The sequence below is a fragment of the Haliotis rubra genome, unplaced genomic scaffold (assembly GCF_003918875.1).
Source record: "Haliotis rubra isolate DU_JTF1 unplaced genomic scaffold, ASM391887v1 Scf2, whole genome shotgun sequence".
Taxonomy (NCBI): Eukaryota; Metazoa; Mollusca; class Gastropoda; order Lepetellida; family Haliotidae; genus Haliotis; species Haliotis rubra.
In genome coordinates, this window is record NW_025766002.1 from 1,871,744 (window position 1) to 1,886,455 (window position 14,712).

The 14,712-nt window shown below is 40.5% G+C and overlaps 1 protein-coding gene across 1 annotated transcript; it reads left to right on the top strand.

Moving 5' to 3' along the window:
- Positions 1 to 1,111: 1,111 nt before the first annotated feature.
- LOC124275258 (velvet complex subunit B-like) lies at positions 1,112 to 1,630 on the top strand. Its single transcript, XM_046710738.1, has one exon. The coding sequence runs from the start codon at positions 1,112 to 1,114 to the stop codon at positions 1,628 to 1,630; it is 519 nt and encodes a 172-aa protein (XP_046566694.1).
- The last annotated feature ends 13,082 nt before the right edge of the window (positions 1,631 to 14,712 follow it).

A 14,712-nucleotide genomic window follows, 5' to 3' on the forward strand; every position in this document is an offset into this window, starting at 1 on the left:
AATGCCATACTTGACCATATCAGCAATGCTTACCATATAAGCAATGCTTAACAACATAAGCGATGTTTTACCAGTGATGTTTGACTGACCAATCAGTTTTAAGACTAGACAAAGGACTACTTTAAACCATACTTCACTGGTCATCCGAGTTTGTGGCTTGTCCTGCTTGAACACAACACAGAAGTTCACTAAATTTACAATCTCTATCCATTCTATTCAGTTCCAATTTGTTTAAAACCAAACTGGTTCAAAATTACAACCCTCACATGGTGCTTGTCAAGGACTTGTACTTGCTGTCCAATGCAGACTTTAGACGTATAATTTTTTTAATATATTTTTTTCCATTTTTGGGCTACATTTCCATCCATTTTATAACAATACATACACGTACATATATATGTGCTTATAGATGCACACAGGATTGTGGCTTGTTTAAATGTCATATCTAAGACATTACACTGGCTTGTTGAAAAGTTTATGTAGAATTGATCAAAGGTGTCATCGATGTACACAGGACTGTGGTTCATTTAGACGTATAATGGTTGGAGCTACAGATAGTGGCACATGGCACCAAAAAACAAGGGAACAGTTCAAGAGGTGAATACTCACATTTGATAATCACTAACTTTAGTCTTTGAACAAATTAGATTATCACAATTCCTTCAAGACAACAAGCAAGTCACATTAGACTGTAGATATACATGCAATGACTCTATAATGGCTAGGCAGGAAAGCAGGTCTCTGTCGCAGATTTATTGGTAATTTGGCTTGTCTGTTCAGCAGATCAGCACCTTGTTGATTAAAGGTCAGGACTCCATTACAAGACATACTTTTACAACACAACCAAAACAATAATCCAAAGGTGAATTATTAAATCAAAAGGTTATGAGAATATACTTGAATGAAGATCAGCTGAGTGGGGGTGGCTGGGTTTTGATTGATTGATTGATTGATTGATTGATAAAATGAGCGAGTGAGCGAGCGAGCGAGCCAGCGCATCAGCATTTTGGCACCTATTCGCAGCAAGAAGATCAGCTAGTAAACGTGACCTGTCTGATTGTGTCCAAAGCTCATGCTATCAAACATTTGCTCGCCTGTCCTAGTTTCCGTCATGCATTTGGGGACATACATTCCACCAATGTTTCAACCACTGCTGCCATTAGCACCACCTACAATCCCTTCCATGCTGTCAACACCGACAAAGCTGAAACACCACACTGCTAACACTCCCACCATACCGACACTCCCACCATACCACTCTCCCACCATACCGACGCTCCCACCATACCGACCCCACCATACCGACGCTCCCACCATACCGACGCTCCCACCATACCGACGCTCCCACCATACCGACACTCCCACCATACCGACTCTCCCACCATACCGACACTCCCACCATACCATACCGACACTCCCACCATACCGACGCATCCCACCATACCGACACTCCCACCATGCCGACGCTCCCACCATACCGACGCTCCCACCATACCGACGCTCCCACCATACCGACGCTCCCACCATGCCTCCTGCACCCCAACAACAACCTCGCCAACAACAACCCCACATGCCGTTACATTATCTGTTAGGAACTTGTCCATCTTATTCACAGAAGAAGCCTCACTGAATCAATCGAATAGTGCACAGCGGGCCTAACATTAAAGTCCATGGAATATTGCTTCTGAACAATCAGCTAGCAAAACACCACCAGGGTCTAGTCATCCTGGGAACGACCGCCTCCGTGGTGTAGTGGTTAGAGCATCCGCCCGGAGAGTGGAAGGTCGCGGGTTCGATCCCCGACCGCGTCATACCAAAAAACATTAAAATATGGTACTTGTTGGTCCCTGCCTGGCGCTCGGCATTAATGGGTACAACAAGGACTGGTCGGCTCGGAGTCAGTATAATGTGTCTGAGTGGGGTATTCATGCTTCAATGCGGCATGGTATCTCAGTGGGCTAGCACTATAAAACCAGCTTAAGTCTGGGCTAGTACAAGCAGCCGCACATACACATTCACACACATGCACGTCGTCATATGAGCGAAATATTCTTAAGCACGACGTTAAACCCAATTTCACCTCACCTCACCTCATCCTGGGAACACGGATTGTACAGCAAACTCCCTTGCTGAAGGGAAGTGACAACACTGTTTGAGTTAGCGATGTGGGTTACCCCCTTTACCTGTACTTCAGTCATATTGTACTCGTAATTTTCTCATGTCAGAAGAAAGATGTATATTATACTTCTCAGCCTGTCGTGAAACTCACCAGAACGTGTATAGGGTGGAGTGAGTATGGTTTTACATTGCTTTTAGCAATATTCTCTTTGCTTTGGCCCTATGAAACCGGAGGTCCCGATGTGTACACACAACCACATATGCATGTCACTGTACAAGGGGCGGTGGGGTAGCCTAATGGTTAAAGCGTTGGCTCGTCACGCCGCAGATCCGGGTTCGAATCCCCACATGGGTACAATGTGTGAAGCCCATTTCTGGTGTCCCCTGCCGTGATGTTGCTGGAATATTGCTAAAAGCGGCGCAAAACAAAACTCAGTCAGTCAGTCAGTCACTGTACAAGAGCCATAAAGTGAGCTTCACACATTATATCCATGTGGGGAATCGAACCAGGGTCTTCGGCATGACGAGCAAACACTTTAACCATTAGGCTACCTGTATAGGTTGGAAATATGAATATGTACATATACCCAAAACACAAGTGTCAAAACGTGTACTGTCACCCTGGGCAAGTAACTTAGGCAGTAACATCTGTTCAAATGTGGTATACACATGTATAATAATATATGCATAATATAAACGGTCTAAACGCAGCAAAAATGAAAGACATTGGGTTTGAAATCAAAACCTACATGGTTGGGAAGCAATCTCTGGAGCAGTTAAGACAAATAACCTTCACAAGATTGAAATAAATGTGATTCTCGTCTTATTATTGCCAAAAAATGTTTCTGTGTGGGTGTAATTCCTATTAACGATTACTGAATTGATATTACTGTCATGAACCAGTTCTTACATTACGTGATACTGTTGTATGTCCAAATGTCAAACTGCCATCACGTGTCCATTCCACCTTCAGTAATGATAAGGCTTTAAGGATAAATGTATTGGGAAATATACACTTCTTCAGGAGCGATAGGCATCCCTAAATATATACTGTCTGAGAATACAATGTCTTCATCCCAAAGATTCGATATTATTTGAAAAATAAATAAAAATAAATTAATATCCATCTCAAAAGTGTTCAAAATTAATGGAAGTAATAAGGTCCTTGAGATTTGCTGCTGAGGTCTTTGAAGGTTTTCGTTTGTTGTTTAAAGCGGCCTTCAACAATATATTCCAGCTATATGGGGACGGTCTGTAAATAACCAAGTCTGGACCAGACATTCCAGTGATCAACAGCATGAGCATCGATCTTTGTAACACATAGGTTAACAAAGTCATCAAGCCTAACCACCTGATTACCTCTTTCGACAATCATGAGTTGCTGAAGACCAATTCTAACCTGGATCTTAACAGGTGTATTTGAAACTTTTAAATCATAACACCAGGGTCATGGCAAAGATTTTCATGCTCACTTCAGCTCAGGAGCAGTGGGGTAGCCTAGAGGTTAAAGTGTTTGCTCTTCACTGTGTTCGATTCCACATGTGTACAATGTGTCAAGGCCATTTCTGGTGTCCCCCTGTTGTTATGTTGCTGGAATATTGCTGACAGTGATGCAAAACTATACTCACTAACTAATTCCAGCATAAAAATATGACGACCAGGAAATGTTTTGCAATACAACACACGACATATGCAATTTCACCAATGACATGCTATGTTTTTAAAATCTGTCTCCCAAAAAATAATATATAAAATAATTGTTACATTTTCCAAAATTCTATTCATTAGCAGGACCACAGAAAAAGGTCAAATGCAACAAAACAGGTCTGAGAACTCACCTAAATTAGGGAAACAAAAAAACTTGCATCAAAAAGTTTAAAAGTATTTCTATACTGATCATTTCAGTGTATGAAGAGTTGTCTCATCAAAGGCTGTACATGCATGTTGTTGCAGCTGAGGAAGGAAGTCTGATGTGCATGTGTTGCTTGTTAACTGCATTCAGAATTGATTCACCTGTTTTCACGGTGTTCCCATGGGCGAGCAATGTCGTCAGTTTTCCTGAAATAAGCCCTCCAGAGGGATACTTCTGTAGTTTCAATGACAATGTCTACAAGGAGAGCAAATGCTGACCTTCAGTCTTTCGGTGTCTATTTTGGGTGACCACCTCTGTGGCTTTGTCTAGTCTGATCACAGAGTGGAAGTTTGGTAGCTCAATACCTGGCTGTGCAGCATGAGTGAGTGAGTGATCAGAGTTGTAGTTTGGTAGCTCAATACCTGGCTGTGCAGCATGAGTGAGTGAGTGAGTAAGTGAGTGAGTGAGAGTGATCAGAGTTGAAGTTTGGTAGTTCAAGACCTGGCTGTGCAGCATGAGTGAGTGAGTGCATATGATTTTACGCTGCTTTTAGCAATATTCCATTAATATCACAGTTCACAGTGGGGACACCAGAAATGGGCTTCACACATTGTACCCATATGGGGAATCAAACCTGGGTTTTCAGCATGTGACAAGCAAACGCTTAAATCACTAGGCTACCACCCCCACCCCCGTCCAACCCACCCCACACACATGCAACGTAAAAAGACTTATTGGAACTTGTTGTTAGGTACTCTGCCTGGTGCTAGCAATTAAGGGGATAAAACAGCTGAGTCAGTAATCCATATTTGAGTAAGGTTAAACTGCCCAATGGTCTATCTTTGCTTTGGCCCTAGGAAACCGGACACAACCACATATGCATGTCACTGTACAATAGCAATAATCTTCAATGCCATGTTACACCCACTTTCACCTCATTTCTTCATATTCAGGGGTGGTGGGGTAGTCTAGTGTTTAAAACATTTGCCTGTCATGCCAAAAGGCCCGGGTTCAATTCTCCACATGGGTACTATGAGTGAAGCCCATTTCTGGTGTCCCCCACTGTAATATTGCTGGACTAAACCGGAAATTGATCACAACTTTACAATGCTAATTCATCTTTTCATTAAATCGTTAAGAAATTGACAACCTATGTTTAATTCTTAATTCACATGAAATCTACAAACCATCACAGTACCTACAAACAGGGTCCTCACTGCAGACAAGCTAACTGGACTTCATGTTGACCAGATATTTAGTTTCCAACTTTTGCATAAAAACTACATCCTTTACAAAACCTGCACTGGAACACAAACTTAGAGAGAGCAAAATTCAAAATGCATAAAAACGATCAGTATTACAATAACCCAATCAGCAAATCCAAATAATTTTTTATCAATATGCAAAATACAGCAATAAAAATTCCTGTACATCGACAGCCTCAAGATAATGCAATTGTGACATGCATGGTTCTGAGTCCATGCAGCCTGTGTTGGAAGTAGGTAAACATAGACGGTAGCAGCAGCAGCAGCAGCCCGGCTGATGACAACAAGCAGGAGGCTCCCAGTCTTTGTATTACTCACACCTAGTTCATTATTCATGCCCAGGAGGAACCATCTCACCAAGCCATCCTAGAATCAGTCACAGCTAATCTGTGCATCAATTTGAAAAATTTACTGTTAGAGACGGCTGGAATATCATGGTTGAGCAGACCAGGACATTGGTATTGGGGATGTATCGGGTTGTGTCTTGGACATGTATGAAGATTAATGCATGAGGAAAACGGTGCAGATTGGATGAGGCCATTGACTTCAGGACCGGCCATTTTATATTCTAAGGGGGCATGGGATTTCATCAAAAAAGAAAACATACTTTATCCCAGGAAATGCGTGAAAAAACAATTACGCTTGAGACTGTTGAGAACAAGGAGGAAATTGTCTGCCACAAAGAATACATTCCTCTCGATGATTGTATAAATGGGTAGTTAGGTGCATAGTTCTGATTCAAGAAATATCTGTTTTGCTGCTGTTGACAAAATATCCAGTCTCTACACAAAATATCCTAATATCCAATGGTCCGGACCATCGATGGAGCTGGTTTGCAGCATCCATAACTACTAATGAATGGGTCATCAGGTTAACAAGTCAAATTTAGGGGTCGCCAGTTTGAAGGACCTGAGAACCCTTGAGTTTGGATGGACATCATCTTGGGAAGTTGATATGAAGAGATCATTTGTGTCCCTGCCTGAATGTGGATGTTAGAACACAAGTCCCTGATCAAATCTTGCATTGAAGTCCCTCTGACAAATCAGATCAAACATCACAGAATAAGGGTCTTTATGGTTCTATATTTCTGGGACATTACAAAATGTTGCATGTTGCATTTCTTCCACTATTGTCATGTTAGCAAAATAGTGACCCACTGGTGGCTTGGAACAAACCTTAAATAAGGGTCTTTCTCAACTGACATATCTTAAGGTTGGTCATGTATCTCCTATATTAACATGATATGAACAAAATGATAATTTTGTGGTGAAGACTTCTAAAACTGGCAAATTGAATAACTTCAACCGAGAATGATTGAATGTTCTGACCTAGTTCCCATCCATCACAGAAAACCAACTGTCATTTTTGTTCAATATCAATCACTGATAAATGTCGGACCGAGGCAGCCATGTGTATTATTTGCCATTGTTAATCATTTTCAGGATGGAATGGTGTTGGTAACATTTTTAAGGATTATACGACTATATCAACTTTCAGAAAGCAAAAACTTGAAACATAATATATGTTTCAATTAGTCTTTGTGAATATGTATCAGTATTCCAGTTATATCATGGGATATGTATCTGTATTCCAGTTATATCATGGGATATGTATCAATAATCCAGTTATATCATGGCATGTGTATCAGTATTCCAGTTATATCATGGCATGTGTATCAGTATTCCAGTTATATCATGGCATGTGTATCAGTATTCCAGTTATATCATGGGATATGTATCAGTATTCCAGTTATATCATGGGATATGTATCAGTATTCCAGTTATATCATGGCATATGTATCAGTATTCCAGTTATATCATGGCATGTGTATCAGTATTCCAGTTATATCATGGGATATGTATCAGTATTCCAGTTATCAGTATTATCAGTATTCAGTTATATCATGGGATATGTATCAGTATTCCAGTTATATCATGGGATATGTATCAGTATTCCAGTTATATCATGGGATATGTATCTGTATTCCAGTTATATCATGGGATATGTATCAGTATTCCAGTTATATCATGGGATATGTATCAGTATATCCAGTTATATCATGGCATGTGTATCAGTATTCCAGTTATATCATGGCATGTGTATCAGTATTCCAGTTATATCATGGCATGTGTATCAGTATTCCAGTTATATCATGGGATATGTATCAGTATTCCAGTTATATCATGGGATATGTATCAGTATTCCAGTTATATCATGGCATGTGTATCAGTATTCCAGTTATATCATGGCATGTGTATCAGTATTCCAGTTATATCATGGCATGTGTATCAGTATTCCAGTTATATCATGGCATGTGTATCAGTATTCCAGTTATATCATGGGATATGTATCAGTATTCCAGTTATATCATGGGATATGTATCAGTATTCCAGTTATATCATGGGATATGTATCAGTATTCCAGTTATATCATGGGATATGTATCAGTATTCCAGTTATATCATGGGATATGTATCAGTATTCCAGTTATATCATGGGATATGTATCAGTATTCCAGTTATATCATGGGATGTGTATCAGTATTCCAGTTATATCATGGGATGTGTATCAGTATTCCAGTTATATCATGGCATGTGTATCAGTATTCCAGTTATATCATGGATATGTATCAGTATTCCAGTTATATCATGGCATGTGTATCAGTATTCCAGTTATATCATGGCATGTGTATCAGTATCAGTTATATCATGTATCAGTATCCAGTTATATCATGGCATGTGTATCAGTATTCCAGTTATATCATGGCATATGTATCAGTATTCCAGTTATATCATGGCATGTGTATCAGTATTCCAATTATATCATGGCATATGTATCAGTATTCCAGTTATATCATGGCATGTGTATCAGTATTCCAGTTATATCATGGCATGTGTATCAGTATTCCAATTATATCATGGCATATGTATCAGTATTCCAGTTATATCATGGGATGTGTATCAGTATTCCAGTTATATCATGGCATGTGTATCAGTATTCCAGTTATATCATGGCATATGTATCAGTATTCCAGTTATATCATGGCATGTGTATCAGTATTCCAGTTATATCATGGAATGTGTATCAGTATTCCAGTTATATCATGGCATGTGTATCAGTATTCCAGTTATATCATGGCATATGTATCAGTATTCCAGTTATATCATGGCATATCAGTAATCCAGTATCAGTATTCAGTATTCCAGTTATATCATGTGATATGTATCAGTATTCCAGTTATATCATGGCATGTGTATCAGTATTCCAGTTAATCATGGGATATGTATCAGCATTCCAGTTATATCATGGGATATGTATCAGTATTCCAGTTATATCATGGCATATGTATCAGTATTCCAGTTATATCATGGGATATGTATCAGTATTCCAGTTATATCATGGATATGTATCAGTTTTCCAGTTATATCATGGCATGTCAGCTTAATGCTGGATATAGGTCCTGGATACAGCTTTGGTAGAAGCCACAAGCACTGTAAGCTTCCAACACACCTAGAAACATTATCAGGATAAACTAGGGTTCAACCAACGATGATAGCTGCCCAAGGGACACAACTCTGCACAGTAAACTCTGGTGCCCCAAGATTTGAGGTTATTTGAAAGTTCTATTGCTGTTCTTCCAGTCAAGTCAATTCCAATGTGATGCTGGAGTGAGTGAAGCATGTTTATTTCAGACTCACAATTCACAAAAACATTCTTATTTTTTCCAGTATTCTTATTCTTAATATTATCAATAGGATATTTTCAATCATGTTTGACTCAAATTTAGTTGAGACCCTTTTATCTCCTTTGTCTTGTCACCCTGACTTTGAGACAAAAAATCAAGAAAAACACAAGACCACTGTGATACAATTAAAAGAAGATATTCTTAGCCAGTGACTGAAACAAAGTGCATGCTTGAGGATTGCTGCTGTTGTGTTTGAATCAAGGGATCGTTAAACTTTTACATTCAAGTTTTGACAAGGGCCCCTTGACTTTCATGCTTAATTTCAAACCCCGTTAGCCTATCTCCCACAACACGGCCATGACGGTGAAGAAGCAGATCTATCTCCCACAATGGTCCTTTCCCTCCCATCAGCTTGTTCATCCTCCCCCTGGCAGTCTGGAGATAGCCCAAGCACACATGTAGGTACTCGCACTGGCTCTAGACAGGTCACTGTTGGCAGACACCTACACAACCGTGGTATAAATACATCTTTTATACACCACAAATGCCAAATGGTCAACCAGGGAAGGTGAACACGGTGCGAGAAATTAATAATCTGAAACCAAATAGTTTTAAAACATTAAATTCCTCCAATTTTAGAACTTGAAGGTCAAACAAGGGCCGTCAGAGATCCAAGCTTATTAAAAACTCATCCAGAAGGTGTAAATTTGAAATCTTCACATTAAGGGGCACGAGATGTTGCCTGAATCTGTGTGTCAGTCCGTGACGTCTTCCGCTGAGAGAAGATCATCAGCAACATATATAGATGAGTCCCTAAGACTTTCAACTCCCGTATTTATGGCCGTCACGAGCCAGTGTATCAGAGACAAGAAAATCCCTGTCTACAGTTTACAACCTTTTCTGGATATTTGATAGTTCATTTTATTGGTAAATTGGCAAACAAAGGTCAGACGTGTGTCTGTATTAAGTTGTGTTTACACTTTTATATCACGACTGGGTAATAAATGTCATATACTTTTCAGATGGATAAACAAATTCCAGTGAAATAGCTGTCTGTGTTGGGTATTAATGGAGGCCTTGTACGTGACCCGTGAAGCATGGGCAAGAAATGTTGACGTGTTCAACATCATGTTGAAACAATGTCGCATTTGATGAATGTACAAGGATAAGGTTAATCAAAGTGACTGAGTGAGTGAGTGAGATGGGGTTAACACCACTATGGACTGTATTCCAGTAGTATGGCAGCATCATGGGGGAAGAAAGCTTGAAGTGTTGCAGGTCTCAGATGTTGTTAACTCTGGTGAAACCCATGATAACGGGTATAGTGCTGACAACGCTTGTTACACATGGCAGTGGGGTAGCCATGTGGTTAAAGACCGTCGCTCATCACGCCGAACATTCGGGTTCGATTCCCCTCATGGGTAGAACATGTGAAGCCCATTTCTGGTGTCTCCTGGTGTGATTTTGCTAAAACGGTGTTAAACCATACTTACTCACCCAACACAACACACTTTCCCAGTATTTTCTATTGGAGAGTAAAACCGGAAGGATATTAAGTTTTCTTTCAGTATTTACAGCTGGAACAGATTATTTCTTTCTCCAGACGCTGTCTCCCATCTACCATGAATATCGTGATTGGACGTTTTTTGATGGACAAATCATATCCAATCACAATGACTGATAACAGTCTAAGTAAAACCTACTGACACATTATTTCTGAATGTCAGTAAAATGGTTCTAACTAATCAGATTATAAACTAACTGATAAAAAAACATCCACGAAATCAGGCACGCAAAACAACACCCTCCAACCCTTATGAAAGCCCTTATGGTCATAACCTATGATCCACATATGTATTTACACAAGCATCTCAATGCGGGCCAATTTAGATGAGGACATTCTGAAAATTCTTTTATGAAAGGACATACAGCGCGACAAGTATATTGAATTCACCTGGGGCTTAAAGCCATAATGTCAATGTTTATAGAATGTGATTCCGAGGCAGATAAGGCTACTATGATAGCTAAAGCTCAATACCCACACCATATGCCACAAACTTTAATCTGCAGCCTAACTTGACACTGCCTGCCATACATGTATAAAAAGGCTGTGTTAAAGAACCTTGAGTCATTTACTGTTGTATAAATCAACATGGAATAACGGTGAGTGTCTCGGGTGATCTTGTGATGAATGTTTTGGTGAGTGGGTGGGTTTAATGCCAAATATAATAGCATTATGATTAAGATATGGGTTAAAGGAGACAAGAAAAGGTTGACGTTTTTCTTTAATGAAATCCACAAGCACAGTATCGGGGATATTTCTGGATTTGAACTCAGGAACGGGTGAACTGGTTATGTCATACTGGTTTCATCAGTCTTGAAAAGATTAAACTCTGTCTCAGTTTAATACACGCTCGAAGAACGCCCGTCATGTGGGAATATTTGTTACTTGGCGTCCTCTTTCTGTGATAAGACTGGAATGAGGCAAAACAAGATCTCATCTGATCATACTCCCTGAACTTGTCTTGTGGGCGGAGTGTGGGTGTTACGTGTGTATCTTGTGGGCAGAGTGTGGGTGGGTTGTGGGTGCTGTGTGGGTAAGTCGTTTGTCTTGTAGGTGGAGCGAGGGTGTTACGTGTGTGCCTTGTGGGCAGAGTGTGGATGTTGTGTGTGTATTGTAGGTGGAACATGGGTGTAATATGTGTGCCTTGTGGGCAGAGCATGGGTAGGTCGTATGTCTTGTAGGTAGAGTGAGGGTGTTACGTGTGTGCCTTGTGGGCAGAGTGTGGGTAGGTCGTGTGTGTATTGTAGGTGGAGCATGGGTGTTACATGGGTGCCTTGTGGGTAGAGTGTGGGCAGGATGTGGGTGTTGTGTGGGTAGGTCATTTGTCTTGTAGGTAGAACGAGGGTGTTACGTGTGTGCCTTGTGGGCAGAGTGTGGGTGTTGTGTAGGTAGGTCATGCATCTTGTAGGTTGAGCTGAGGGTGTTTCGTGTGTGCCTTGTGGGCAGAGTGTGGGTGTTGTGTGGGTAGGTTGTGTGTGCCTTGTAGGTGGAGCGAAGCTGTTATGTGTGTTCCTTGTAGGTGGAGTGTGAGTGACTTATCGTGATGGATGGGTGGGTTATGGACGCTTCAGTTCAGATGGAGGAATGGGAGTTGTAGATGCTGTTTGGGTGCATTGTGAATGGATAGTGGGGTGTTTTGTAGGGTGGATAGTGTCTGCTTTTTTGGTTTAAGATTCTGTGACTTACATTTTTCACAAAATCATTTTAACAGGTAAAGTCGGAGAGAGGGGAGCAGACGTGAGCAACAACAAGAAGACAATACAGCACAGTGGATGGAGCTAGATACAGGATGACAGCTGAAGCAATGGCCCACATCTTCACAGTCAGATCTCACGCCATCATCCAGTTTGAGCTCCAGATTTAATTGTCACCAACAACTTCACCACCACAGCCAGCGTGTTCAGTTCTGCTTCACCTTAATCAAATCCTATGACAAGCGCGAGGCACTGGGGAATATTCTGCCATTTTCCATGGCAGTTCTTCAAAATGATACCCCAAATTTCATCATCATAACGCATATATCTTACATTCTAAGGATAGAAGAATTGGTTTCCTTACACACAAATATGTTGCACAAGCACATTCTTATCAAATAGACCAATGGGGGTATAGAATGGATTTTCTTGTGAAGATACCGATTATAAATACTCAGCAGCAATTCATGCCTGTAAGAGGCAACGAACGGGATTGCAAGGTCAGGCTCACCTAGTTGGTTTACATTCGTCATTGTTTGCAATTTATGTAGACTGATGATATTGCTGGATTGTCTGGTCTCGACTAGATTATTTTCAAAGCACTATCATATCACTTTAATATTGCGGAGCAGTGTTACTGACTGACTGACTGAGTTTGGTTTTACGCTTTTAGCAATATTCCAGCAACATCACGGAGGGGGACACCAGAAATGGGCTTCACACATTGTACCCATGTGGGGATTCGAACTTGGATCTTCGGCGTGGCAAGCCAACGCTTTAACCACTAGACAACCCCACCGCCCCGGAGCAGTGTTAAACATCAAACAAACATAAGAACGGATTCTTACTAACCTACACTCATTTCCAGAACTGAATAAAAGGCAAATCATGATCATGGTTAAAAGTACCTCACTGTCTCGTGACTGCACTGATTTAGACTCCATAGTTTACAGGCTATCCTACTATAGCTGGAGTATTGCTGGCGGCATAAAACAACATGCATTCACACCCTTATCAAACACTCAGTGTATGAACATGTTGATAATTGTGAACAATGTTCTAATGGCTGACAGACTGAGTTTGGTTTTACGCTGCTTTTAGCAATATTCCAACAATATCACAGCGGGGGACACCAGAAATGGGCTTCACTCTTTGTACCCATGTGGGGATTCGAACCCGGGTCTTCGGCTTGACGAGCCAACGCTTTAGCCACTAGACTACCCCACCGCCCCATGTTCTAATGGAATCCTTTCCACAAAAGTTCAAACCACCAGTACCTAATCTTACAGTCGAGGCTAGTATGTTTCCAGTGAAAACCGCAGTAATTTACTTCAGTGACCTGAAATATTCCACAGACAACCAGCATCCTGCAAATTCCAGACCAAAACAAACATAATTTTTGATAATATCCAGATTTGTAATAACATACTTTTGATATATTATGATAAAAATGGATAGACTTCTCTGTCTGAACAACAATGGACAAAACCAACACCTTCGATAACAATCCAAAGGTCGTCAATCCGATACACGTCACTTTAATATTCAAAAGAAATAACACATGTATCCCCAAAGCCGGCTCTCCAGCTTAGCTCCAATCTGTAGAGTCTGTGACAAAAACCCAATATCGACGTCCGAATTCCTCCCCGACTTCAGCTGATCCCTCGTTTGTGCATTTACAGGGAAGGGATCGATACAAGCTGTCAATGCATTAAAGTTTCATAGTTTCTCATATTTCCTTGTGTGTTTGGGAGCAAGTCAGCAGCTCATTAGCTCGTTCAAACAGACAAGATATGTTTCACAGCATAGAATTACCTTTGAAGTCAAACAAAGATGGCTGCTGGAGTCGCTAAGAAGCAGAAATGTACAGCTGTTGCCAAGTTTGGTCATACTGCTTTTGTGGCATGTATCATTTATTTTAAAACTGTGAGACTAGAATGAAGAAAGTGTGATATTGATGAATACATCCAGCTGCCCGGCCCCCACAAACGTTGAGTTCAGCAGATCATTAGGGCGAACTTGGTTCACGCCATTCATGCAGCCATATGCCGGAATCACACGCACTTCTCCAAAGGACTTGAATTGGAGCCAGGCCAAGACAGGGAAATGATTTGTTTAACTCAACTTTGGATCAACGAAAATAGGAAATGTGAACATGTCTTCCTCTTTCAGTGATCACTAATATTGGAACTTTTTATCACAAATTCTTGCATATCGGTTTATACTTTCAGTTTGAACAGCAGTATTTCAATTGTTCAGCTGCAAGTGAACTTAACATGGGTGTCCGCAATGATGAAGCTCTTAAAAAGAAACAAAATTCAGGCTTATTGGTTTACTGTATTAGATGCTCCTTGACAATCTATATCAACCAAATAGGTCATCTTTATGTGCACCTAATATTTACATGACAGTATACATTTTCTTGTGGCTATTACAGATTTTATTTTCACAGAAACAGAAGCCTCTGAAAAATGTGTAATTGATCTTCATAAGCAATTTCCCAAAGCTACTGATTCAGTTAATCGGTTGGTTGTT

What these genes read in the sequence shown, in the direction of transcription:
- LOC124275258 (XM_046710738.1), top strand. Translation starts at nt 1,112, where the DNA reads ATGCATTTGGGGACATACATTCCACCAATGTTTCAACCACTGCTGCCA.